General features: G+C 36.9%; 2 protein-coding genes across 12 annotated transcripts in view; one reads left to right on the top strand and one right to left on the bottom strand.

The window, feature by feature from the left end:
* The window catches only part of RARB (retinoic acid receptor beta), a 329,988-nt gene extending 322,942 nt beyond the window's left edge, over window positions 1-7,046 (top strand). For all 8 annotated transcript variants that reach the window (XM_064672806.1, XM_064672793.1, XM_064672799.1 and 5 more), the window contains 3 exons: window positions 580-784; window positions 1,954-2,112; window positions 5,625-7,046. In XM_064672806.1, coding sequence (XP_064528876.1) covers window positions 580-784; window positions 1,954-2,112; window positions 5,625-5,821 — 561 coding nt within the window. In that variant the 3' untranslated portion in view covers window positions 5,822-7,046. The remainder of the gene's footprint in view (window positions 1-579; window positions 785-1,953; window positions 2,113-5,624) is intronic.
* Window positions 7,047-7,092: 46 nt separating this feature from the next.
* The window catches only part of TOP2B (DNA topoisomerase II beta), a 64,063-nt gene continuing 43,509 nt past the window's right edge, over window positions 7,093-27,646 (bottom strand). Inside the window, exons 19-36 of one of the 4 annotated variants that reach the window (XM_064672713.1) lie at window positions 26,936-27,057; window positions 25,963-26,111; window positions 24,509-24,740; window positions 22,971-23,105; window positions 22,322-22,522; window positions 20,495-20,690; window positions 20,244-20,335; window positions 19,026-19,181; window positions 18,813-18,896; window positions 17,698-17,895; window positions 17,228-17,372; window positions 15,832-15,990; window positions 14,796-15,003; window positions 14,215-14,297; window positions 13,802-13,912; window positions 8,655-8,771; window positions 7,789-7,886; window positions 7,093-7,578 (exon numbers count right to left, since the gene is read on the bottom strand). In XM_064672713.1, the coding sequence (XP_064528783.1) occupies window positions 7,417-7,578; window positions 7,789-7,886; window positions 8,655-8,771; window positions 13,802-13,912; window positions 14,215-14,297; window positions 14,796-15,003; window positions 15,832-15,990; window positions 17,228-17,372; window positions 17,698-17,895; window positions 18,813-18,896; window positions 19,026-19,181; window positions 20,244-20,335; window positions 20,495-20,690; window positions 22,322-22,522; window positions 22,971-23,105; window positions 24,509-24,740; window positions 25,963-26,111; window positions 26,936-27,057 (2,648 nt within the window). In that variant the 3' untranslated portion in view covers window positions 7,093-7,416. The remainder of the gene's footprint in view (window positions 7,579-7,788; window positions 7,887-8,654; window positions 8,772-13,801; window positions 13,913-14,214; window positions 14,298-14,795; window positions 15,004-15,831; window positions 15,991-17,227; window positions 17,373-17,697; window positions 17,896-18,812; window positions 18,897-19,025; window positions 19,182-20,243; window positions 20,336-20,494; window positions 20,691-22,321; window positions 22,523-22,970; window positions 23,106-24,508; window positions 24,741-25,962; window positions 26,112-26,935; window positions 27,058-27,646) is intronic. The other 3 variants (XM_064672721.1, XM_064672727.1, XM_064672738.1) reach the window with 3 other exon arrangements.

Genomic DNA, 27,646 nt, shown 5'->3' with positions numbered 1-27,646 from the left:
AGGGAAAGGCACCCAAAGCACAAGTTATGTTCTGCCTCTTTTGGCAGCTCACAGCTGTCCACACTCACCACAAAGCAACATTGTCCTTGCCAAAGACACAACCCAGAGAAGCACTATCATGAAAAACTGGTCCCCAAAATTGATGAGATATGCCTGTGTTCGAAGAGGTGAGATACTTTTAAGATCTTGTTGGATCAAATCAACAGAGCAGTAGCATTTTATGATTAGGTGCAAGTGGCAGACTAATTAAAGAGCTGTTTAGGTGCATGTTATGGTAATGTTAGTGACCTGAGTGGTGAGAATTGCAATGAAGTTTTGATTATTTCATAACTAGAGGGAAATTTCTGTTCTTAAATTTCTGTTACTAAAAAATACCCATAGTCTATAGAGTATATTTAAGTTGTACCAGACAAGTTTTGTGCTACCAGAACTGAACAAACTGGTGTTTGATTTCAGATTGTTTTGATGTGAACCAAGTACTGCAGTTCCGTGGAGTCATTTTCTGCATCGAGAAAATGCAACAAACCTCTCATGGATTAAATTCTTCAGATTTCATTTTTCTGTTTTGTCCTTCCACAGATCCTTAGAATTTGCACAAGATACACACCAGAACAAGACACCATGACCTTTTCAGATGGCCTTACCCTAAACCGAACTCAGATGCACAATGCTGGATTTGGCCCGCTGACTGATCTCGTGTTCACCTTTGCCAATCAGCTCCTGCCTTTGGAAATGGATGATACAGAAACGGGTCTCCTTAGTGCCATCTGCTTAATCTGTGGAGGTATCGTACAGCATAAACTCAGATGCATTTGAAAAGGACAGACACGATAAGATGATCTTCATATATGTTTTACACATTTTGGTTTCCTTTACTTAAACATGTATATATATTTGTAATATATAAGCTACTTAATGCTAAAGGCTTGTTTTCTGCTGGTGATAGTTCAACCAGTCCTATTATTTGCCTGACAAAGGACACTGAGGTATCTCACAGAACAGTTAGAGTTGGAAGGGACTTCTGGAGTTCACCTGGTCCTGCTGCATTTTTTGCTAAGTGGTATGTTGGTACCTGTATGAATGAGCTTTCTTAGAGCAAGATGCCCAGTAACACAGCTTTTACTCATAAATATAATTGTATGCCTTTGCGTTAGTTACACTTACATGGATGTCGTTGGTGATAACTTTCTTTAGAAAAATAATGTATTATACTTCCAAATTGGGGCTGATTACAACTCAAAAAAAATTATGGTTTTAAAATGCAAAAAGCGAAGTCTCAGATAGTTTTCAAAATCCTCTGTAAGTTTCTGTTAGTTTAGCCACCTGATCTCTCTCCTCCTTTGCAAAATTTGGACTAGCAATAGAAGCACACCTTGTCTAGTTGCACCATTTTGTTGAAATACAAACCGGGTGCTACTAGTGAACGTTTAAAAAACAACACTTTGTTGGCAGCGGCCCTTTAGTACAAAATCATTTCAATTTTATGTCTCTAACTGTAACCCATCAAAAGCATTGATGGGCTCCAAGATGTCAGTGATATGTGACTGGTGCATCCTGGTTTAGGGGGGACGTTTGTTGTCACTCAAGCCAGCACTGCCATCTGCTGATACCAGATGGTAACTCACTTTACTGTAGCAGTGATAACAAAAATTAGATGTAATCTCTATGTATATACCTGGGTAGCTTATCAGTTTATCAAACACATATAGAATTAATTCCAAAATATTGTTTGCAGCAGGGTGTTTTCCCCTTGCAGAGGAAGGTACAAGAGCAAATTGGTAATTCTTGTTTCAGAAAGCCGTGGTTTATCCTTTTCCTACGGAATGCTCACTGCAGAGTGTAGGTTGTTAAGTGGAGTTCTAATCAAGAACATGGAGGAGCTTCTGTGATTTGCAGTTTGTTTAAAAAAATAAAAACTTAAAATCAGATGAGTGATATGACACTTTTCTACAGATCGCCAGGACCTTGAAGAACCAATGAAAGTGGATAAGCTTCAGGAACCCTTGCTTGAAGCACTGAAAATTTATATCCGAAAGAGACGACCCAACAAGCCTCATATGTTCCCAAAGATCTTAATGAAAATCACAGATCTTCGTAGCATCAGTGCAAAAGGTACAGTGCCTCCTAATAACTCAGCAGGAGTGGCCCCCTTGCATTTCAAAGGAAACTGTCCTAGAGACCTGGGTTGCTATTTTTTTTTACTACAACTGAGACAGGTCCTTGTGACATTTCTCTTCCTGTCTCTTTTATGTAACTCCTGCCTTTACATTGGTTCTACTTGAAACATACATCCATGGTGCTATGTTCTTCAACTGACAGTGAAAATGATGTTGTAGGTGTCAGTAGGTTACCAAATCATTAGCATGAACTCTTTGTTAGTCATTTTAAGATAAAACCATGAATGAAACCTTTATTAATGTTTACAGGGGGGTTCGGATCAACATGCACTTTGTATCGCTAGTGGCTTTCTAAAAAATAGTTTGGTTACAGACTGCAGAAAACACTTGTGCAACCAAAATTCCCCTAAACTGTGGTTTGAAGTATTGAAGATTTAGAACTGATTTGATCCAGGATTTCGGAGATTCAACCCCCTAATCCAAACTAACCACACCTAAATGTGGATCTAACGTTTTGTGTAGTCTTGTATGTGATTGATTGATCCTGTGAAACACACACAGTCTAAGTGCTGTCACATACGTTCCCTAAGGCACAGGTGTGTGTTATTCACAATCTGAATACAGAGGGGAAAGCGTAACAATCCTTATTTTTATGGTGGCTGATGCAGTTCCACAACAGATTTGCTACCCCTGCTAGATAAGCAAGCACACAAGCTTGTATGTACAGGTACCTGCATAGCTATATGCTGGACTTACGCTTTTGAAAAGATTACTGATTTCATTTCATATGGTTTGGGGGAAAACTTCAGGGGAAAAAAAACCCCAGTAGTCAATTCATTCAACTAAATAGACTTCTTTTACATTGAAACATAAACTGTTCCACTTTAAACAATACATATCCGAGTTAAAAGATTAAGTTATAGGTATGTTTATAAAAACAAGTGAGCAATTTAATTGGATTGATTAGAACCAAAAGAAGTAACTGGGAAGGGAAACACCAGAGCTGGACGCAAAAGTATCCTGAAAAGGAACCACTTACCAGGTTATCTAAAGCTTGCAGTTTACCCTTAAGTAAAGCAAGCTCCATCCAACTGAATCTATAAAATAAACTTAGAGCAGTACTGAGCTACAAAAATATTTAGGGGAGCCCTTTCGTTCTGCTGTTCTTGCGTGTGGGAAATCCATTTCCACTTTCCTGCTTCTTCACCAGAGCCTCAAGAACACTGCTCTTGTGTCTTTATATTCAATTCACAAGAAAGGCTTCTTTTCATTCTGACATAAGTATTTAACTTTAATTATATCATTAATGTTTTATAGTAGAACTAAATCATACCAAAGGATGGTGATGTCCTGGAGGGGTGGGTATGTCTTGAGTTTCATTTGAAAAGATGTACATTAGACGATAATGCCTTTGGATGGTACATGATCCCTGAAAGCAATTACCAAAGAAAGCGTGAATCTAAAAGACTGAGAATGTCTCCTTATCCTGGTGTTCCTGACACAACTGCCTCCTTCTGTGGCTTTAGAGGTATTGTAACTAAAGGATGAAGTGTTTGTGGGACTGAAGCAAGGCAGTTCTGAGTTCTTCTCATCTTCTGAGTTCTCTTATCCCCAAATTAAATTGGAAGTCTGCAACACCTGAAAAATTTCTCTGGCTCTACACTGGAATAACCACACAAACACCTTACTGCACCTGACATAACAGCAGAAAGCAGATGTTTAACATAGCCAAAATCAGTTCATCAGCACTGCTCTGGTTGGTTGTCAGAGAAGCTCTCAGCATCATTCTGCATTAATTTCTTTCCCATTACAGAGCTTGTCTCTTTGTTCCAAACAGTTACTTAAGAGACTTTTAAATCAGCATTAATTTGGAAAGTTGGTCGTTGCCTTTGTAAATGATTTTTTTGATGCTCCTCATTTAAAGCATGAACGTAAGTGCTCCCTTGCAGTCTGGAGTGACCAGTGTGCTCTCCAGCGTGTACATTACAACAGCCATGGATAAGTAGAGTATTTTCAAAGGTTGTCTCTTCTGGAATGGTTCTCCAATAACCAGACTACTTTCTCTTTAATTATTTTTGGTTCTTCATGCCTTCTTGTTTGAAAAGTTCAGGTTCCTCCTCCATTAGATTAAATTTTAAGATGATCAAGAGTCCTATGCAACACGAATGCTGTGGTATATGGCCATAAATTGCCTGATGTCCTGATAAGAAAATTCTTTTTCCCATCAGTAGCAAAATACGTAAAGAACATTCATGCCTCAGTGTGGAACCAAATCTTTGCTATACATCACTTTATTTGAAGTGTAATTTCAAAATGCTCCTGTCCTCTCTGCGCAGTAGCTGAATGGTGATTAACACTGCTTTTGCTTAGTGGTGTAGAGCAATCACCCCAGCTGAACCCTCCTGCCCTACAGATCAGGTTTTTCCCAGAACGGCATTTATTTTTCCTGAGAAGTTTTGTCCATCCAGCATTTAAGGATTCTGATGGTTGCATAACTTCTTCATTCCTGCACAGTTCCCTCAGTGCTGCCTGCCCAGTGTCAGGCAGGCTCTCAGCTGTTCTTAAAATGGAGGCTGTGCCGTGAGGGAACAGAGCAGTGTCTGCCTGTTCACACAGGCTCCCATTTGCCTGTCCTTTTCAAGAACACATCACAGGAGCATCAGGCACTATTATGAGACTTTGTGTTGGTTTTCTTTCTCCCTAAACTAGTAGTTGTTGGCTCACAGGCTGAGTAGTCAGGATTGATGTAGTAATTTTGTATAATCCCATGTGCACTCACCTGCAAAGCACCTCTGCATACAAGTTATTGTTGTTACACGTGAGAAGGCCAAACACCAAATAGCTTTCAGCTAAGGCAGATGTGAGCAGTACTGGTGTTTCTGCATACTTTGGTGGCTAATTAGCACAAGGCAAGATGCCTGAAGAATACAGAAAATCAGCTTCCCTCCCAAAAAAGTATCCTTTTGCCTGAATTCGTTCTTTTAGAAAGTAATGGTTTGTTAAATTCTGTATCTTATTTCACAGTTTTCTCTATGGGAAAGACATGTTCTGACTTAGATCACAATAGTTCTCTTGCCGGATTCACCTCACCTATTTAACACCAGCCAGAAACTTTTGTCATTCTACAGTCTAAGCCAACACAGTATAGATCAAAAACTAAACGTTATTCCACTTTATAAAGACATCTATATGATCACAGTGTAATTTAATTTTTCAGTATAATTTAATGCCATTTTGGTTCCTTCTATGAAAGTAAGCAACTCATCCAATTTACCTGTATTGAAGCATCAGTTGCTATGTAATAATTTTGAATTAATTTGTTAAGGTGCACTCTCATCTAACTCCTTTTTCTTGTACTGAACGAAGCAATTCACTTACATACTTCTGTATGCAAGAACTATAGAAGGAGATAGACATTAAAATTATATAACCTGAAATTACTACTGCAATGCTAACAAAAATGAAATTTTATGAATCATACTCATGGAAAGTGTTTTCTTTTTAAAGGTGCAGAACGTGTCATTACATTGAAAATGGAAATTCCTGGATCCATGCCACCTCTTATTCAGGAAATGTTGGAAAACTCTGAAGGACATGAACCACTGACACCAACCTCAAATGGAAATACTGCAGAACACAGTCCCAGTATCTCACCTAGTTCAGTGGATAACAGCAGTGTCAGTCAATCCCCTATGGTGGAATAAGACATTTTCCAGCTACTTCAGACATTCCTAATACCTTATGTACAGGGATGAAAAGCAAGAAAAACATTTTTACTGCTGCTTAGTTTCTGGACTTAATATATATCTATATATGTGTATATATATATAGATAAACTCAACAAGGACCAAGAAATTTTCATATGTATCGATATATATACTCCTTGCTGTTTAAACTCTTAAAATAGAAAATGCAAACTTTTGAAACTCTAAATCAGCCATTTCATGCAAAAAAATAGTTAAGCTTGTTTTCTCCTCTGAACATTCAATATTGCATGGTGACAAGACAGATCTCAAACTTAAAATTCTGGTTGCATTTCTGATGACTTTGTACATACAAATGTATGGCTGTACTCTCCATACTGGATGTTTGGTGCTTTCCTTTTGTCTGTCATACCTAAGATGATCAAGACACCAACATACGAAATGGACTACTGTACACATCCAGAGAAGGAAGTTTAAAGGACCGTCTGATTGAGTTTAAATATGAAAACTTGTCTTTGATGTCCTCAGTTTGCATCTCCTTCCTTGTAAAAAGTATACAAAACTTCACTGCCCCAGCAGAAGAGATACCGGTATCAGCATTAACTGCCAGATCAGTTATTCAGATGTCATTTGTTCCACTGTTAATGTCACTTTAAATTCTAAAGAAGTGGTTTCTTAGCTGGCTGGTGATCTAGCTACACAATTAACAGCTCCATTTCTACAGCAGTGCTAGCCTCCAAGGCAGAAACACTTTTCAGTGTTACCATGTTTTTGTTTACTTGTTCACAAGCCATTAGGGAAACTTCATGGGATGATAACCAGCAGACTCATTTACAGCTTTTGAATCGCTGAGTCTAGGGTATTTCCTTAAGAATCAACTGCCAGGAATCAGCTGGGTTATCCAGCCTTCCAGGTGCTAGGGAAGTACAGCTAAGACTTCCAGAAACACAAGGAGAGAATCTGCCTTCTTGGCCTTGTTAAATCACCATGAAGCAGAGTGAAAACTGTGGTAGAATGGTTAACAGATTTAAAGTGTCAGTTTCTTAGGTTTCATTTAAAGCACTAGTGGAATTTTTTTTTTATATATTCTAGCAAGTCTGTGATGTACTTTCACTGGCTCTGTTTGTACATTGAGATTGTTTAACAATGCTTTCTATGTTCATATACTGTTTACCTTTTTCCATGGAGTCTTCTGGCAAAGAATAAAATATATTTATTTTAAAAACTGTGTAGAAGTAGTCCCTGTAGTCCACACACACACACACACACGATAGTTTTCCATTTTTTAATGTTTAAACTTCATTTCAAAAAGCAGGTTTGCTGTTTGCAACCATGACAATTAAAATGTGCTTTAGCACAGCTGTCTAGAACATCTCTACAAGCCAGTCAGACAAATACATGACATTTCAATGAGTAAAAAAGAGCATAAAACTGTAGGTGTAAGAACAAAATGTTAAAATGCCTACACACAATAATAAAAACCATCAATTACATTATCACATAAAATAAGTCAAATGTACAAAAGTTTGCGACAGAGGGGACAAAAGGACAACACAAGATATTTGTTGGAAAACATTTGTGTGCTCTTTGGGCACTTAATTAAACATATCAAAATCATCATCTTCATCAGACTCTGCAAAATATTTAACTTCTTTCCTAGCCCGGCCCGTCCGTGGCTTTGGGGCAGTTTCGGAGGCAAAGCCTGACTGAAAGATTTCCACATCAGAATCCTGGTCAAAAGCAGCCTTTTTGGATTTCTTAAGAAAAGAAAAGACAAATCAGTTGTGATGCTGTGTATGTTTTCCCTTTTAATTTTCAGAATTGAAGGAAACCTCTCTAATACCTCATTTCTAACCACACCTACACCCCCATTACCATATTAGCAATTTATAATAAGATGCTCCTTTTATGTAAAGTAATACATTAGGTTCTTTTTACAAGGAGAAGAGAGCACAGAGGAAACTTACCTTGCTTGGTGTGGACTTGGGTGTTTTCTTCCCAGGGTTGTATTCACCTTCATTTTCTGAACCAGATGCTTTCCTTTTCTTTGCCCCTCTGCCTTTTCCTAGGTGAGAGATTACGAGTTAACTTTTTCTTTTTTTTTTTCCTAGTAAACTTCAGACTTCCTCAAACTGAAAAGAACCCTAGTGAAGTTACTTTAGTATATCTACATGTTAAAGTTCAAATCCAACTGAAGCTTCTTCACAACAGCAGTAAAATACAATACCTTTTCTGTTTTAAATCTTTTATACTTCTTTCATAGTTACCCTGACAATTCAAGCTGTCGGTTCAAGACAGGGGTAGACTTCATGACATCAGATAACTTCTAGACTGCTGAAGTATTATAAGTCCTTGATCACCTTCTGTACTCATTACACAGCATTAATTCATGTTTAGTATTTAGTACATTTCCTCTAACCTCAACCAGCAACACTGACACATCCTTTACAGACTCCTCCGATTACACCACTCAGTGTGCTGTGGTGTGAGGACTCTCAGAAATGGGATACCAAAGAACTGGTTTAAAAAGCCAGAAATTGCTACTTACGAGAATTTTACTGTCTTGGAAAAAAAAATGAGATCAAAGAAAATAACTAGTATCCAGTAGAACTGAAGAGGAATGGGGGGTGTGGAGCTATTAAGTGCATTTCCAACAGTGAAGATTAGATAAAAAAGTTCGCACATTGTTTCCCAAGAAGTCAATACGCTGTATTTGTCAGAAAAAAGGCTCATGGCTGAGTAAGCTACTTGTGATCAATTTACTAATAACTCAGTGTGGTTCTAATAATAATTGTGAACCTTGTGCTACAGGGAGCACAGATGTGACTGTTACCTTTGGGTGCTGCAGTCTTCTTTGGAATGCCGAATTCTGAATCTGAATCAGAGTTTACAGTTTCCACCTTCTTGGCCTTGGGAGCTCTTTTAGGTTTAGGGGGTGCATCTAGTTTTGCTGTTAGAAGTTAGAAATACTAAATACGTTAAATTCACATATTGGTTAGAAGCATTAAATTGTATTAGATACTCCAATTACAGCATAAATGGCAGACATTATAACAAGGTGAGCAGTTTCTGCACTCAGGGAAAACATACTTCAGCTTTTTATGCTAAAACTTTGTGGAATAAAAAGGAAGTTTCCTGTGTCATGCTTTGAGATATATTGGTGCATTCAGTAAATTCCAGCGTTCTTCATTGAATACTTTTTCATCTTGTTGATCACAAAACAGGTTACTAGCAGCTAAAGCAGCAACAGAAGTTCTCCAGGTCGGATACTTTGAACATATCTGGATACATTACAGTGTTTACAGATACAAGTGTTTGTGACATTTTCACCTTCAGGGTGGTATAACTGCTGGACAGCTTTCTCCAGGATTACTGCAAGAGTTTGGGAGATAGTGCATCTGGCTCTGTGACATAGTTTTCTGTCAATCTCAGTGAAAAGAAGCTTCAGAAAAAGCAGAAAGAATAGGAAGGGGACATATCTATGCATTTCTTACAGAATTTCATTTAGTGGTACACATCTAGTCTTGCTGTCTTTAAAAGATGACCACTGGAATGTTCACACAGTGGGTGTTAAGGGATAGAATCATAGAATCATTTAGGTCAGAAAAGACCCTTAAGATCATCACATAATGTGTTCTATAGGCTTACAGATGAGTAAGTCTTTTGCAGAAACCTCAGATACTCCACTGACCTACACTCTTATCAGCCACAAATACCTCAAATAGACACATGTAAAAACTCTAGATATTAGGAATGTGGACATTTGTGAGACTTGAGCTTGCATTTATAGTATCGCTAGAGGAATGTGTTTGGAGAACAAGAGAGCATCTCCACAAGCTTTTTGGCTATGATGCCTTGAACTGCCCACTGGAGAGTCACTCCAAAATGTCTTTTCAGCTTTTTATGATAATACCTACTGGGCAGTCCACATATCAGGTCCTGCCAACACAAAAAATAAGATCACCTTTGGCATCATGGATGGGGAATAAAATGGTGTTGGTTATGGCGGTATTTCAGAAAAGATTTGTGGAAGGAAGCAACAATGCTCAGGAACCACAGTTGAAAGCAGCTTGAAATAGGTCTCTCTAGGTATCTCAGCTGGGAAATAACACCTGTATTAGCATAAAGCAAAACTAAGTCAGTGGCAAAGACCTACCACTAAGCCTGAAAAAAGTACACAGCAACTAAAAGCGGGAGAAATACTTTCTAGAAGCATCACCAAAAGTAAGTAGCTAGTGATCAGTAAAGGAGGGGGAAGTTCTACCTGAAGATATATGATTTTGGGTCCCATTAGGCAAATGCTTCATACAGGAAAAGCTTTACCACTGTAAGAAATGTAGACTAAGGGGCAGGGAAGAGAAAGATTCAGAAGTTTCATCAACTGGAAGATGATGAGCAGAAATTGTGACTGAGAGGATCTTAGTAGAAGGGATACATTTTAGATCTAGGTGACATTCAGCATCAGGAGCTGAGGTTAAGACACTCTCCTACAGGATTATGTGTGCTTTGGCCAAGTAAATGTAGTGCCTCACACAGTTCCTCATGCTGTTCATGTGAAACCTGCATACCAAATGCAAGCCAAGGATGCTCTATTGACAAGTACTCCCCAGCACATATACCATGAGATGTAACTATCTTCAGCTGGCTCTGAGTCCTCAAGTTTGTTAACCAATGTTAGAAAAGGAGCAAACTTCTCACTGGTAAACAAGGAATTGGGAGAAGGAAATAACTGGGGAATGAAAGACACATGCCACACTGCCATAAACACTAGATTTTGTTCTTCCCTTGAAAGAGAGCCTATTATCACTGTTTAACTCCTGTGAAGTCTACTTGCAGAACACCAAGTTGAAGGGACAGCAAGCCTCTTAATTGTTATCTGGTGCCTAAAAGAATAGTCTCCAAGGCTTCCAGAACACTTATTTCCCTCTGTACTAAATATAGGAGGTTCTCATCTGCTATCTTAAATTATATACTTAATGCCTGCACAAGTGTGAAGGATCTCTGACAGCAACTGAAGGATCTCTGAGCAATCAGCTCAGCCAAGCTCTCCCCTAGATACCATGACATGAAACCGAAGTCTGCAGTACAATCAATGTACACAGGCCCTCAAGAAGCCCAAGTTTTTGGCAGGAAGTCCAGGTATGTCTGGTATATCAGTCCTACAGCTGATGCAAAGAGTATGTCTCATTGCTAGAATCTCAACAGCTGGGCTGTTCAAGGGGAACAGCTGCTTATAATCATGAGTAAGGCTGTTTGTCAGATTTTCCTTAGGCTTACTATAAAGCACGAGAACCTCTAAATACCACACAGGCCTCTAAATAATCATGGAAAGCAAGCTCAGCAGTCTATTCATCCTCTCTAGTGAACACCAAAAGTCAAGAGATTTCATCCCAAAGTCCAAAAAGAAGCTGAATTCATACCTATTCTTTTATTTCTTCTCATTGAGAAGGGAATGTGGCTGTACAGATAGCAAGGCACAACAAATGTTTCAGCTTTCCATCCTTAGAAATCCAAGCTCTGAAGTCACAGAAAATCAAATAACTCTGGAACAATTGCTTCAGCCACACAATAGACTTTCCCAGTGTGAGAGTGAGTGGATGAAATATTACATTACCAGAAAATGGATTTTGAGGAGGCTGTTGCCAAGTCCATGACGATGGACTTAGACTCAAACAGACTACTAAAAGGATACCAGATGACCAATGAACCAAGCCTGCTATAGTTATCACTGCACTGTTGACTGTGATGATGAAACTCTGGTCATATCTAATCTGGGCTGAAGAGATGAAAACTGGTGAAAGCAACCTGTGTTACTGTCATGCCTTGAGAGGGAGACTATCCCAAAGGCTACTCTGAAAGCAAAAATTTAACTTTTGCTTGAAAGAGAGCCTGTTTATATGTATTTTGTGAGTGTAAAGGTTAATGACCAACTCAGAAACAGACCACAGCTGTATTTTAGGGTTTCAAGTTAGGCTAATGACAACTCATCACATCGAGGCCTTCAAAAAACAGAGAGGGAGAAGGAGATTGAATGGTCAATTGTATCCATGACTAGCTTCAGCATGCACAGTTCTCTCTTGTATTTACTGCAGTACAGAACTTTGATATAAAAGACTACTCTATTAGAGATCAGCTATTTCTGTAAACAATTTTTATTCACCATAGTATAGAACTTTACCAACTGAAAGTGTTTGAGAAGCATTCAGGCATTCACTGATTCAAAGTGTTTATGAATTAAATTAGACACAATGCATCAAGAGAAATTAGAAACAGGGAAAGGAAGCAACTGGGGAGAGGATGAAAAGATGCTGCAGTTCACTGGTACATAATATATAACACAAGATATTTTTTCCTCATTTTTAAGAGAGTAAGCTAACTATTCTAAATGGCTGCTTTCTTGCAAATGTCCTTGAGGTACCTTTTTTGGAAAAAATTAATACATTAAGTTCAGATGCAAGTCAGTCAAAAGAAGTTTTAAAAAACAAGGGCCACAGTATCACAGGGAGAAAAAACGCTTTTGAAGGACAGAAGACTGAGCAGCAAGAAAAAAAGAAAATTATCTGAGAGACGGAGGAAAAAAGGCAAAGATCTGAAAGCAACAAAATCACTGGTCAATCAAGTGGTAAGAACTATATTTTATAACCTATTTAAATAACTACTAGGTAAGCAAACCCCTTATTTTTGCCATTAATTATGGTAGTATCTACCATAACCTTTAACACATTTAAAACAAGTGTAAGTCTTCCTCTTGAAAGCAGAGCTAAAAACTCATAAACTAGTATTACTCAAGGTAGGCAGGGCAAAAAAACCCCTTATTCCTACAAACACTCAAGCACAACCACAGAAACAAATCCAAATAATAAACACACTCTTCTTGGAATTGTCCTTAATTCCGCAATGTAAGATTGTGCAAGATGCCAGTTCTAAAAGTAATAACTCAAAGAATTTATACCTCTGAAGTTTGAGGAGAGCCTTTCATCCTCTGTTTCAATAAGTAAAACAACTGTGCCAAGTGGAACTTAATGTGATAGCCTACTGTGCTGGTTTTCAGCTGGGATAGAGTTCATTTCCTTCATAGTAAGTAGTATGGGACTGTGTTTTGGATTTGTGCTGGAAACAGTGTTGACAACACAGGGATGTTTTCGTTACTGCTGAGCAAGGGCTTACACAGAGTCAAGGCCTCTTCTGTTTCTCATACCATCATACCAGCGAGGGGCTGGGGCTGCACAAGAAGCTGGGACGGGACACAGCTGGGACAGCTGACCTCAACTGACCCAAGGGATATTCCATACCATATGGAATCATGCTCAGCACAAAAAGCTGGGGAAGGGGCCAGGGGAACAGACATTAGGAGTGATGGTGTTATGTCTTCCCAAGTAACAGTAACATGTGATGGAGCCCTGCTCTCCTGGAAATGGCTGAATACCTGCCTGTCCATGGGAAGTGGTGAATAAATTCCTTGGTTTGCTTTGCTTGCACGTGCAGCTTTAGCTTTACCTATTAAACTGTCTTTGTCTCAACCCATGAGTTTTCCCTTTCTCTTTTACTCTCTCTCCCCCATCCCACCAGGAAGGAGGGAGTGAGGAAATGTGTGGTGCTTAGTTGCTGGTTGGGGTTAAATCACAACACCTGCTTCGGACATAAACATTTCTTGGGGATTCCTCCTGTTCACTTGCTCTCCTTCCTTTCAAAATAAATAAGTTAGATCCATTATAGAAGGCTATCCTCAATCCCAAGGTCACCTTATTTCACATACTCACTGAGGCTAAAAATCTCCCATTAGTTAAACTAACCAAAAGCTGGATACCAGCTCCATACGTGGAATGTATTAAGTTTTGACACTACAGTAGCCAGCTGAATTTCACTGAATTCAAAATAAATGAATGCAATTCCCACTTTGAAGACTGAAGAGACAATGGCAAAGGTGGTGAAGATGACTTTACATAAATGGACTGGCTTATAGGCCAATTCTATACGTACCCTTTTTAGCAGCTACTGTTTTACTCGGAATTTTCTCTGTTTGTTTTGGGGCAAAAGATGATGAGAAAACGGGAGCAGAATCCTCATCATCACTGTCCAATTTTGTTGTATCTACAATCACAGAGTATGATTAGAAAAAGATTCATTCACTGCATATCATCAATGTTAATTACTGTAAAAATTATTCTCAAAAAAGTGTTTCTGATACTACAACTAGGCCATGGACATACTGTGACTTTCATATGATACAAGCTTTGTTCCTCTAAGGATCAGAACCTCCTTCCCTTTTCCCCTTTATGAATGTGGACATCCTTCTTCTGTGACTACTGTGTGAAGTTTGTGTATATCAATCCCTAATATATTCCATCAATAACTGCTATTAAGATTAAATAGAACTGTGAAGAAAAGCTCACCATCATCTGTCTTCTGAGAGTAAGATGGAAAAGAGAAGATGTTCCCAAAATCTTGATTTTTCTTGGCTTGAGACGTTTTTCTACTTGCAAACAGAAAAAGAGAATTCCATGAGTTGCATTAACTACATATTGAAGTACGTAGACATCATAATATCCATATAAGATTAAATTCATGTTTTAGCATTTCTAGCATTTTTGTATATGCTTGCAGCAGTCAAACCCCTAAAATCACCATCCGGTTGAGAACTTCAGGCATCTAAAATTAACAGAACTATTATTTTTTTTTTTTTTTTAAAAATGTACCAGATGGCACAAGACAGAAAACAGAATCTTAAAAAATGCACGTTAACAGATAATATTACAAACAGTGTATCATAATTTGGTGAGTCATGTTTACCTTTGTATAGGACAATTGCAAGGCTGAGATAACACACACTTTAATTCCTCCACAGAAATGTATATGTTTCATTTTACATGGTACATGTAGAGTAATGACAGGCTGATGTTTCTCAGTTTTGTTCAGCCACTTCTGCATTGAAAAATTTATTAGTAAAGAAATCCTGCTGAGTTACAGTACTTACTCTGGAGATGGCTTTGATTTGGCTGGGGAGAAGTCATACTCATCTTTTTCTAAACTGTCTGAAGGAACAAATTCATCCTCTCTGTCATTTATAACTGGAGAGGCTTTTACTTTGAGCTCATCCAAATCATTATTATTGTTAGCATCATCATCATCATCTGCATCATCTTCTTCTTCTGAGAAGTCAAAAGTATACTTGGGCCTCTCAGCTAAAAAAAAAATCACACATATACACATTTCAAGATAGTTGTTTATGTTACGTAATACACATACATAAATAAATCCAAGTGGAAGTCAGTAAACAATCCCTGCCTCAGACTACACAAGAGGAAAGACTGGCAGAAAATAAACTCGTTTCAGCCTGGAATAAAGGGACATAATTTAAAGTGTTACCAAACATCTAATACCATCTGTGGCTTGCTCAGACACCTTCAGCTAATGGCATTGTGCAGACATCACTGCATAAGTACTTTTAAGGAATGAGAACCCTTCACTTAAAATTGAAGTTTTCTTGAATCTTCTTTCGAACCAAGTGCTTGAAAAATTGATCAACAATTTTCCAGAAAAGTCTGTGTGTTTTTTTAAAACTACACAATACTTACATATTTCCCAAACTTTTAGTCTTACTTTTCATGGACTTTTCAGAATTTTTTTGATAAATTTTTAGTAGTTTTTTGGGCCTTATTTGACAGTATAATTGCATTAGAGTAATTTTTTTGTTTGTAATGATATTATCTTGTATGTTGTATTTATGTATGTTTCTTGTATAATTCACTAGAGTTTTGTAAGTAATTTCTATTTTAGTGTTTAGAATAAGGGCAAAGATTTCTGGACCAAGTTACAGAATCTCTCATATTAACTTTTAAGTTCCTAGTTCTGACATCGAGAGTTTTTTTCACTAACCAGACAGTGAAGAAAATGTAATGCAAGCTACCTGTAGGAAACAGGGTCCTAAAGAAAGGCTACAGTCAAACAAAAATGTAGTTTTGTAGTTGAAACTTTCAGTCACAACACACAGTTCCTAAAAGCTTGGGTACCTGCAGCTCTCCTAAGCAGAGAGTCTCTTGGAATAATCACAGGCTCATTCTCTTCTAAATCACTTTCAGACTTGGATTCATCATCTGACCACGGGTTTCGTTTCTTCACTTTTTTTGCACCGGATTTTGTAGATGATGGTGTTCTTCTTACCCTAGTGCCTGCCACAAGTGAAAGCATTTACTACAGTCAGGTTAAAAAGTATTTTCGTCTTTTCTAATTGTTTATGATGCACAAATTTAGCATAAATTTTAATCTTAAAAAGTTCTCTTTTAAATGATCTAAATTTTCTTTTCCTCCCCGCAGAAAGATTTAACATGATGAAATTATTTCACACAGAACCTGACCTCCTGCTGCCAAACAAATCTGTTTCATGACTGAAAAACATAAAGTCTCTAATTCGAAGTTTTAGCTCTTTTGCAGTCAAACTTTCATTTTTTTAACAGTTGCAGCAGTTTTCCATTAAAAGAACATGTAGTTTTCCATTATTCAGGGAACATGATCAGAAACAGTTATTGGAAAAATACAATAAGCATGGGAAGCAGGGATACCCTATTGTGGGGTGTAACAATGTGGTCAGTCAATTGCAGGGCAAGCTCAGGTCAAGCTGGTCTAATTTGCTCTGGGCTCATCACTGTCTAAGGTAGATTTGAGCTGCACATAGACAAGTCTGTCATAACTGTACTCAGTCAATCTATTCAGGTGGGATAATCCCCTGAATAATCAAAAACAGATCTTATCTCAGAATAATTATTTGCATAACCACATTTTATTCCTTCTTCAAAAAAACCCCCTCATACTTGACCCTTCTCTTCTGACTTAAGCTTTCTTTTTTGTTGCTGCCTCCCCATTACTATTTCTCAAACAGCAATAATAAACTCCTGCTAACAGAGGAAAAAGGTAAGTGAACATAGACATTGGTCAGTCTGCCAAGCCATAGCACCCATAACTTTTTAAAAGTCAGAATGACTGAATATGTCAATAGGAAAAAACATTAATCAAGTTTTACAATCTATACCATTACTCAGACTGAAGGACTGAAGGTCAGTGCCATATCCTTCAATATCAGAGAGCACACAAACTAGAAATTTCACTTTGCATTGAATTAGCCTCAGTATGTAAAAATAAACTATTTTTCTATTCACAAATTCAAAGATTTAGACACCCCAAAAATTCAAATGTAGAAAATGAAGGATCCACCACCCCCAGGAAGGCAGCTTACAAAAAGAAATTTTGGCAGAGAAGTTTCAAATATTTCTACACATCTTTTTAGGGAAGAAAATCAGATGAAATTGTGATTATTTTGCTGTATTTCCCCTCTTACTACGTGTTAAAAATTTATTTCATGCCCAGTTAGTGTACACAACTAAGGTAACTATGGCTGTGTAAGGATCTTACCAGGCTCCTTCTTCTCTCTCTTAGGTTTAGGGGTTTTAGCTGCTGCAGCTGATGCATTCAGTGAGTCATCCCCACCACCCTCAGCTGGCACGCCACCAAATTCTTCGTCAAATTCCATTTTTATTGCTAAAGAATCGCTTTCACCCTAAAATGGGCAACATAAAATAAATTACACCTTGAACTGGAATGGTTTTGTAGATGATAATAAATGAAAGTAGATTAGTATATTGACATTTGTTGAATAGTCTTGCAAAGAAGATATTTCAGTAAAAAACACCTGAACAATAAGCAGTCACAAGAGGCTTGCAAACGTAAAAGAAAACCCAGTACAAACTTCCTCATGTATTATGTCAGCAAAACAATATAAATACAGCATTAATGATGTCTAGTGATTTGGTTTTATGCTACCAGACTAGAAAAATAGCAGTTCAATAATAAATAATCTAACTATAGCAATTGTTTTGGTTTACCTTCTTCTTTTTCAGCAACTTCCTGCTGGCATCAGCTTTCATGGCAGATGTAATCTGTGGAACTATTCTTCTGCCAAATGGTGATGGCATGGTTTCTTCCAACTGAAGTTTCTTCATCTTGGGTTTACCAACTTTCCCTTTTATTGGTTTGCCAACCATGCCAGCCAAAACATCTTCTCTCTCCTGTGCTTCTACTTTCTAACAAACAAGGGGAGGCAGGATGGAGGGGGAACACATTATTTTTTAATGAGAACAAAAGCAGAACGCGGTGATTATTTAAGATTCAACTCCTTTTTACACGGAGCATAAGGCTTCCCTTAATTCTCTCCTGAACTGAAACACACTTGCCAGTAATGGAAAACCGACCACTAAATCTTGGTAAATTCTTCCTTATCCTGTACAGTTAAAAATCCTTTAATCAGCTTTCTTCACGGTATGCACATATAGCCGAAATACAGACATTCGAGCAGAACATTTCCAATTGCAGCTCTACCAGTAACACACAAAGAAATAAAACAAATGTCTTACTTGTATTACCCTGTGTCACTTCAAAAGATTGCATCAGCCCTTTTCAGGCAACATAGGAAGCTGAGGCTCAGCAAGTTATTCACCAATAGGACCTTATCTTTTTCCAGAGTTACTGATGAGGCAAAGTAAGGGCCTCTCATATAGTATTTACTGTTTGCACACTTCATTCCTAAATGTACAGCTTTGCATTTGATAATATTTACTGCCTAACAAACAATTAGATCACGTAACTATGTAATTATGTAACTACTGTAATTATTCACATTACCAGTTCCTAATCCCAAGTTTTTGTGTCATTTGAAAACTAACTTTTCTCCTGGTTACTTTTCTTCTCTCATCACTGAGTTGGAAAAAACATTAAACTGTATAGATGCAAGAGACAATCCCTGAGGAACACAACTAGGAACACAAATAACCAATATTGATTTCCTAGTTACCATTATATTTGGAGATGTATCTGGTTTTAATTCCAAATGTGGTATTTTTAAATTATTTTGTTTAAATTTTAATAATTTCTGTTAATTAATGCTTCTAGTTAAATTAATTTAAATTTAACATTTTAGAAATATATGTAAAGTAAAACATACTTCAAGCTCTTCAACAAAGGCCGCTAAGTCTTCTTTCCAAAGATCTGAAGGAGATTTCCTTTTAAGGTCATTTAGTTCTCTCTCCTAAAACACGAAAGTAGTATGTAGAATGTAAGTCACAACTGAAGTAAATGCCATCAAAACTGAACATTCCCATTAGGCACATCAGTAACTACTGCATCATTTCAAATAAGTCTTCCATGGTGTACCAACCTTGGAATCTCTGTGCTTAATTAACTCTTCCACTTTCTCTTTTGTGAGTGACCACAGAGACATGTTTAAGATGTAGTTAAAGTCAGGGCCAGAAGTTGCACCAGAAGCAGAGGAAGCATCATCATTGGCATTCTGTGAGTCCTCCTCTTCTGCAGCCTGGAGTGAAATATTCACAATTACAAGTAGTAATAATCTTAGCTCTATGCATGAACTGTAACACTGCTCCAAAGCACTGTCATAAAGCAGTTAGGTATGCCCTCACAGACTGAGTAACCTTAACATTTTCTGGACCTTTCCAAAAGGCCATGTCCCTGTGACCTTCTATAGTTGGATTATTTAATCATTTGATTTAAGAAAACAAATTTGAACCTGATGCTAAACCATATGCTTTGTATGCTACTGGCTACAGATATTGGTGCTGTCCCAGCTGTCTCACAGGGCTGACACCTTTGCCCTTCGGATATTCATGCATATCTGTTCCTTCAGAAATGAGCACAATCCTTTGGGTAAAAATGGGTATCAATACCCTGAATGTACAAACTGAGATTTGGAAGTAAATCAAAATTTCTCATAATAATACTTTTGTTGTAAAATACAACACACTGCATAGAGTTAAAATACAGTATTAAAAAAAACAAATCAAATCAAACGTGAAATAAAAACAAATAGCTAAAGCAGTGGCAAAGTCACAGAAAAGGGGTGGCTGAGAGATATTTGAATCTGCTTTTAAAAGTGGTTCCATCTTCCCCATAGTAATGCATGAAATTAAATGTGTCACATATCTCTTTTGGAACAATAAAAACTTCTTGTGTTTTAAAAAAACAGAAATAAATATAGGTCAAGATCAAATTTACTAAAATAAGTTTAAAAGTCATAGCTTTATAATACTCATGTTTCATTACAGAAAACTGATGAATAAGTTATATGGAAATAATAACATTTAGCAATTAGTTTTATATATGGGGTAACTGATGTAACATTTTCTGGATCAGCTAGTCAGAAATCAAGTTGCCAGTTTTGATTTGGGTACATGACTGCATTTTTGTATGAGTTTAATTCTTTTTAAAAAGAAGCCAATAAGGAGTAATGAATAATGTTTTTAAAGTGCTATGTGCATTATAAATTAAGTTAGACTACTGCAAAACAAACATCTGAATCAAGTAATATAATTTATAATACTAACAGCATCAAATATATGCAGAGATTTCAGATTATTACCTTTTCCTGTGCTTCTTTCCAGGCTTTTACTGGATCAGATTCATAACCTCTCTGGACCAACATCTGAATCAAATCTCTTTTTGATCTGTTCTCTACAAGACGCACACACACAACCAGGAGGGGGAGGAGGAGGGAGAAAAGGAAAATTAGTGTCACGAAAATCAATGTCTTGAATACAAGTACTTTCTACTATATACTTAAATTTCCAGATTTTCCCCCACTGTTAACTATTCTAACTTCTGTTTACTCACCAATGGTAATTTTCCCTTGTATCTTCTCCAGAATGAAACGAGCCTGATTGTTAAGCTTGGTAGATTCTGCACCCAACATTCCCACAAGCCACTCCTTGCGTAAACTATAATAATGTAATCGCAAATCAAAAAACTCCTTCAAGATGTCTTGCACAGTTTCATACTTCTTCAGACATCCCATGTGATCAAACAGCACCTATAAAATACATAATATACTTCTTGAGAGAGAGTGCATAACTCAAACTTTGTTAACCTTTGTGTATGAGTTGATTTCTATTGCATATAAAGGCACCATACAAAAAGTGATACTTTGAAGACTGTGAACTCAAACACTACTGTGGAACTACACAGCACATAGCTAGAGAGATTTAATTTTTATTCATAAGCCATCTTAAGATGAGATTTATGGTAACACAGTGAAACAAAAAGACAGCTATGTAGAGAAATACACCTAAATTGACTGAATGACTAATTTTATCTAAATATTAAAGCACAAGTCCAGTAGCAATTAATGACTCACAACTATTTAACATAATAGTTGAAAAGCTTAATAATCCTTAATAATCTTTCAGTTCAGTTGTGAAATCTGTTACTTTTCAGCTGTGAAAACTACCATCCTTCAAGCTCAAGCACAAAGTAAGAAATCATTTTTACTTGATAGGTGGAATCAATCCTGCCTGACTTCTGACATCTCCAGTTTAGACATTTATAGGTGAACTAGTCACCCTCAGTGCCCTCCACAGTTCACTGAAAGAAATAAACCCCTCTAGAGGGCAATTCATCCATCCAAAATAGCTATTTGGGAGTTGGGGGACAATGACTAGCTCGCATAACTTTTTAAGATGCTTACTCTAGGGCAGATTAATTCCTACACATGCACAGAAAACAGCCCTTACTTATTTATGTCAGTAGGAAGAAAACACAGGATTAAGCTGCAAAACATTTTGTAATCTGTGAAACCTAAAACTGACAACAGATTCTCATAGCAGTTCATACAGTTGTTTAAATGGGTGAGAAATACCATCACCTTGATTTGGTAGGTTTGCTTTTCAAGTACAATATACAAAATGGGTTGAGCAAGGCCTGTGTCCTCTTCCAATTTTATGGTCTTTAATTTATTTTTTAGCTATTTTCACATAGCTTTTGATGTATACAACAATAGCAACAGTAATGATATTTGTGCTTTGTGATAATATCTGAAAGGAGCATCTGCCATAAAAAAAAAAAACAACTCTTTTTTCAGTATCTGTAAAGACAGGTTGTTTGGAAATCTTCAGGCAGCAATTATCTTATAATGGCAAATCCCTCTCTTAATAGACAGGCATATATATATATTTATTCACATTCTTAGTATGGTTAGTAATTTACAACACTATTATGTTTTTAGCAGCTTAAGTACAGTGTTTGCTATACCTGATAAACTAAAATTGGATTTATGTTGGTGGAAACATTGGAATTTTTAACTCCTATTAGAAGAGTAACAGCCCTGCATAAAGTGCCATTTTGAAAACATAAGTTGACTCAAGTTTAAAACTCAAATCTCATAATAACATGGCAGAAAGTTATTTGTATGATCTACTTTACATTAACCACTTTTGGTTAGCTGCATAGAAAATTTGCAGTTACAGGAAAGCAACTACCCCAGGCCTGTCTTATTTGAAAGACTCATCAGGACTCATCATATGTTTGTCACCACTACAATTTTCTACCACTCAAACTATTTCAAACAAACAGTGCACTGTTCAATACCAAGGACTAAAGTATACTACAAAACATTTGCAACAAACAACAGTAGGGATTTCTGATAGCCAAACATGAAAAAGTTACCATAGAATTACAAGTAAGACTTGTTTGAAGCTTAAAGACTTTGTGCAATCCAGCAGCTTCTGCCTGTGCAAGTTTTTCTTCTGTCATCTTCACAACAAACTTCACAGTTGTATCAGTGTGGTATTCCTTATAGTCAGAAATTAATGCTGGAGTTTTTTCAGTCCCATTCAACATAGGTTCTAGAACCTGTTCCTTGTACACCTACGAAAAATAGAGCCGCAAAACCAATAAACATTTAAAATGCCTTAAAGCTGCAAACCAGCTGAACAACATAAATTTTCAAAGCTTTGTACATTACATCTGATATCAGTTATAATATAAAGAACCAGTACAGCCTGCAAAATGCAGGCCCAGGCTAGCACAAACATAAGAGGCAGCTACAAGGACAGAAAAGGCTCCCCTAAAGTGGTTTAACTATGAATTCAGCTGAAGAAGCATGTATTCTTTATAGTATGGACAGTAGATGGCACGAGTAGAAAAAACCCTCTTCTACAAAAACACATGAAAGAATGAAGCCATGTTCCCTTCCATGTATGTATAGTCACTAGAAATTGTGTTAAAAGCTCATGCACGTGTAGGATTAAATAATTTAATGAGGAACTCTTCATGGCTTTTTCATTTTATTTAAATGTATTTCACTTTTACTTACCTGGGTCCAGGTCCTTACAGGAAGCTCTGTAATTTCTACTGTGTTCCTGTCCACCACAAATATTTCACCACTGACTACGTACTGATTTTGACCAAGTTCCTGAATGGTTCCTTTGAAGTTTTTGTAGTTTGGGAGCTGAAATTGGAAAAAACAGGAAAAGTCGTAATAATCTTTATAGTAAAATGTTGGAAAAATATCTGTTTCCCATACTCCATACAGTTATCACTTTATATTGCACTAATCCATCAACTAGCCTCTCATGCCTGTGAAAATCTGAAATCATACGAAAAATACTACAGAAAAAATAGAATGTGCACATGTGAGTGACAGGACCAAGTATCCTAATGTCCACAGAGTAGAAAAATGATTAAGAAGATACAGTTGAACCCAGTGAGGTGGTGAGGTTTTGGTTTTTTTGTTTGTTTTTCTCTCTTTTAAAGAAACCTCCAAACACAAGGCATGACAGAAAGCAAATTAACACCCCAGTCTCACAACAACATTACAGAAGTGGTGCTACCTCCCCTAATAACTTTCAGTTTTGTGCTGTTTGGCAAAGATAGTGGAACCCATCCAGTTTAAAACTTAACTACAAGGGTGGGGAACTTTTTTTAACTGAATTGTTTCCCTTATCCAGCTTACCATGTGGACACAAACACATACCATCATACAGAAAGGAGCTAGATGGAGGCAGAACTGCCTCTTTCAACCACAGTGAAGCTTCAATTGACTGTGAGACTACACAGAAGGCCTAGGAGTCCTAAAGGAAGGGCAATGGATTGCATTAATTTAAAAAAAAAATCTACTCATTGTTCCCAAGAATCTGCAAAAGGAAATTCACTACGTCATGAAAATTGATACTGCAAACTTAGTGAACTGTGATCTAAGTAGAGAAGACACTTCTGCTTCTCTGACTTGGTAAACACAGCAACGTAGCAATATTCATCAGTTGTAAAAGAAAGGTTGCATTAACTGTATTTCATCTGTTGGTTACAGATATTATGGGTTCACAGGTATCTTTCTGTTCGCATTTTTTCATGTATACACCACTTCTGGGACTTCTTATAAAATTTTAAATAAAGAAACAGAAGCTAGATGCAGTTCAGAAGCTTGCTTGCAACAATAATATCTTGAACAGCAGCAATATCTTCTCCTCTGCTCACAGATATATAAAAGAGAGAACAATTCTGACAAGACAGAGAAAATATTAAGTTTGGCTGAAGATAAGTAGCAATACTTCCAAAAAGAAAGAGTGGTACAACTTTTTACTCTACTGTCATGCCATAACTTCCAACTAAAAAGGCTTACAGTCAGCAGACTGAAGAAAAGGTCCTCTAAAATAATTGGAAAAATTACAAATTGCAATGGTTTCGCTTCAAGGTGAACTTCCCCACCTCACCCCAACAGTCAAGTAAAGCTTCTACACAAAAGTACTGGACAAACCAGCTCAGATATTGCAATAATCATAAAGTTCTAGAATGACAGGAATTAATTTCGTAGGTACAAACATAAAAAATATCAATATATACTGCTATTTTTACCATTGGGTGGGGATCTAAGCCATCCAGCATTCGTCTGACATTGTTTACAATCTCTCTGGTATCGTAGTTTGGAAGTTTGCACGCCCATCCAGTACCAATTCCTTCAGCTCCATTTACTAAAACCATAGGAATGATGGGAATATACCATTCAGGCTCCACACGCTGGTTGTCATCATAAAGGAATTTAAGCAAGTTATCATCCACTGATGGAAAAAGTAGCCTTGCTAAAGGGCTTTGAAAAAGAAAAAGAAGAAAACCATTTAAACTCAAGTCCAGCAAGTAAAGTACATGTTGCTTTAACAGTCCTTGGGCCTAGGTACGATCTTTCTGTAGATTTTTATGTCTTCCTTTCTCTTTGCCATTCTGATGCTGAAAATCCAGTGTGTACATACCTCCCGAGAAAAGGAATTTCTTTCAAATGGAAGAGCGTGTTCGTAACAGATGAAGTTTGTTTATTTCACAGTAACACACGTACCTGATACACTAGCAACTGATGACATTTAAAATCCACAAAATATCATTCTTTGAAGCATTCAGAACACACGGTTCAATGTGACACTGAGGCACCCAGCAACAAAGCAACACAGTATGCAAAGAGTTGCAAAACTGCCTTGCTTAAGTGTAGAACTAGCAGTTTCTGAAAATGCTACAGAGGTTTTGCTGGTGACTCTTTTGCTCATCTAGAACACTGTTATGGGTGAATACGATTTCCAGCGCCTCATGCAAAAAGGGAAATGTACAAAACTAGGTTGCTACAGAAGGAAAATGGATAAGAAATGGAATAAAACTTGATGCTTACATATAAAGCTTACAATTAGAGGAAAAGAAGAAACTACAAGGAATTTAGGCAAAATATCTCACTGAAATTAGGAAAGAAAATCAGCAACATAATTTATAAAATACTGTAATTTACATTAAGGAACACATTCTAACATTCTGCACACCAAACTGAATTTCAAGTTACTAGGTGTGAAAAAATAGCATTATAAAATAAGGTCTTCATTATTAATTATGTGCAATTTAGTTTGATATGAAGAAACTCATCCAAAAGTAAAAGATTCAGTCTGAACTTTGAAGTCTAGGCTGAATGGCAGGACTTCTCACCAGGTAGCAACACCTTTCTATCATGAAACTGAATAGAGTTGACACTGAACAGGGGGACTGAAAGCTACTTCTGCAAGAAGTCACGATTTAAGATTGGTACCTAATTTGAGTGATCTACACCTTCAATCTTCAGCCTCGCACTTTTATGCATGGAAAAATCATATAAAAAAATCAATGTGCAAAACCACACTTAAGAGATCCCAAAGCAGAATTTTAGCTTCTATCAAAACATTCCAATCCTTCCCTGTTCCTCTTCCACAAAAAAAAAAAAAAAAGTGTTGTGAAAGGATTCGTTTCATGACAAGGCTTTTCAAAAGCAAGCATTTTACATGCTTTACATTTGTAGTTACCTTAACATGGTGAAAATATAGCGAGGACTGGCAGCATCCTTTCCACCATGAAGCCTGGTGCCAAACTGACCAATAGGTTGTAGCAGATTCACATTGTTACTTCCAACAAAGTTCTGAGCCAAATTGACGATAGTCATCATTAATGCTTGCTGTAAGAAAATACATAGTAATAAGAATAGGTAGAGACAGTCTTTCCTAATTAGCCAGTAAAACCTATTTTTAATGCCCCAAAATTGTATGACTAACCTGAACTAAATTTTAAAAAAAGTAGTCTCCCTGAGAAAGGAATGTCGTAAACTTATTACAAGGGTTGCCGGCAAAACATGATGCTTCCTCTTCCACAGCCACATTGCCTCCCTGATTTATATGTTCTTACATTTTATGCTTAGGAAAACCCCTGAGCTTCTCAATTTTTTCTAAAGCACTTCTCTGGAGGAAGCAAAGGGGCATAATAAACTGACTGCACTTACTACTGCACAAACCACTGCTCATCGCTTTTAAAGAAAGAATAAAAGGGATGCCGGGACTGCTAATACTCTTGCTCACATTTCAGATAAATATAAACAAAAGGGAGCTAGAAATAACCTTTCTTCTGACACAGTATCAAGTTTGTGAAGAAGAGTATCTGTGTTTCTTTCCTTAAAATACTGTATTTCATGTTTCAGACAAAAATTGTCCTAGCACATAGTTCCTATATCCCTTTGAGAATCTAGAAGTTACCTAGGCAATTAGTTATCTAGTATCTTTCCATTAGCCACAATGTATTTGGGATACCACTGTGCACAAAGACTTGGAAAAAAAGGAAATACCCGGTTTTATTAAGCTACATACTGTTTGGTTCCTTTTCTTTAAACGTAAATTTGTGATTAGTAGACTTATAGTCAACAGGTTTGCAATTTCAGTACCACAAACATTTACGTAATATTTTATGTGGGCTAAAAATCCTCATAGCTTTACTCTCCTTCATACTCACCTCCCCATGGTGATAAGCTGACATTTCAGCCACAGAACCAGCCAGCTGAGCAACCTTTACTTCACGTTTGTCATTTCTCTTAAAGCAAGTGAACAAAACTTTGCGTTGCCCCGGTTTTAAACCTATTAAGAAGAACAATCCATTTTCAACACACACAAAAGCGTATGTTCTAAAGTAATAAACTTGTTTTGCCTTATTATAATTTCTAATCGCTCAAAAGAATTCCAAACATTAAATGGAAGCAAATTCACACAGTAATATCAACAAAATAATCAACTAATATATCAAATCTTTTAAAATAATAAAAAAAAAATTTACGAAACTCAGAAAATTACCAGGAAAGTAGAAACATAACCCTTTCAGCCAATTAGTATTATACAGCATAAAATACATCTTTCTAATAAACAGCAACTTGATCCTGAATGTATGACTTCCACGAGTCGAGTTCTTTCTATTCTACTCAGCAATATCTTTTTTCTAAGAATATCCACACAAGTTCAGTAATGACAAGTGTAACTGTAGCCTACGTGGATTTTAAAGCACTCTGAATTTTTACTTTCTGTGTGAAAATCTCAATTATTGAAGAAAATTCAACAAAAAGATATGCCACTTTTAGATATTTTAGAGTTTTAAGGAAGAAGTCAGTCTCTTAGATCTTCTGGTTTACTTGCATTTCTTAGGCAACTTTAGGTACAACATCTGTGTGGAAGG

Source organism: Pseudopipra pipra, chromosome 1 (assembly GCF_036250125.1).
Source record: "Pseudopipra pipra isolate bDixPip1 chromosome 1, bDixPip1.hap1, whole genome shotgun sequence".
NCBI classification, from domain to species: Eukaryota; Metazoa; Chordata; class Aves; order Passeriformes; family Pipridae; genus Pseudopipra; species Pseudopipra pipra.
The sequence above is the reverse complement of the archived record's forward strand: the minus strand, read 5'-3'. Positions and strand labels throughout refer to the sequence as shown.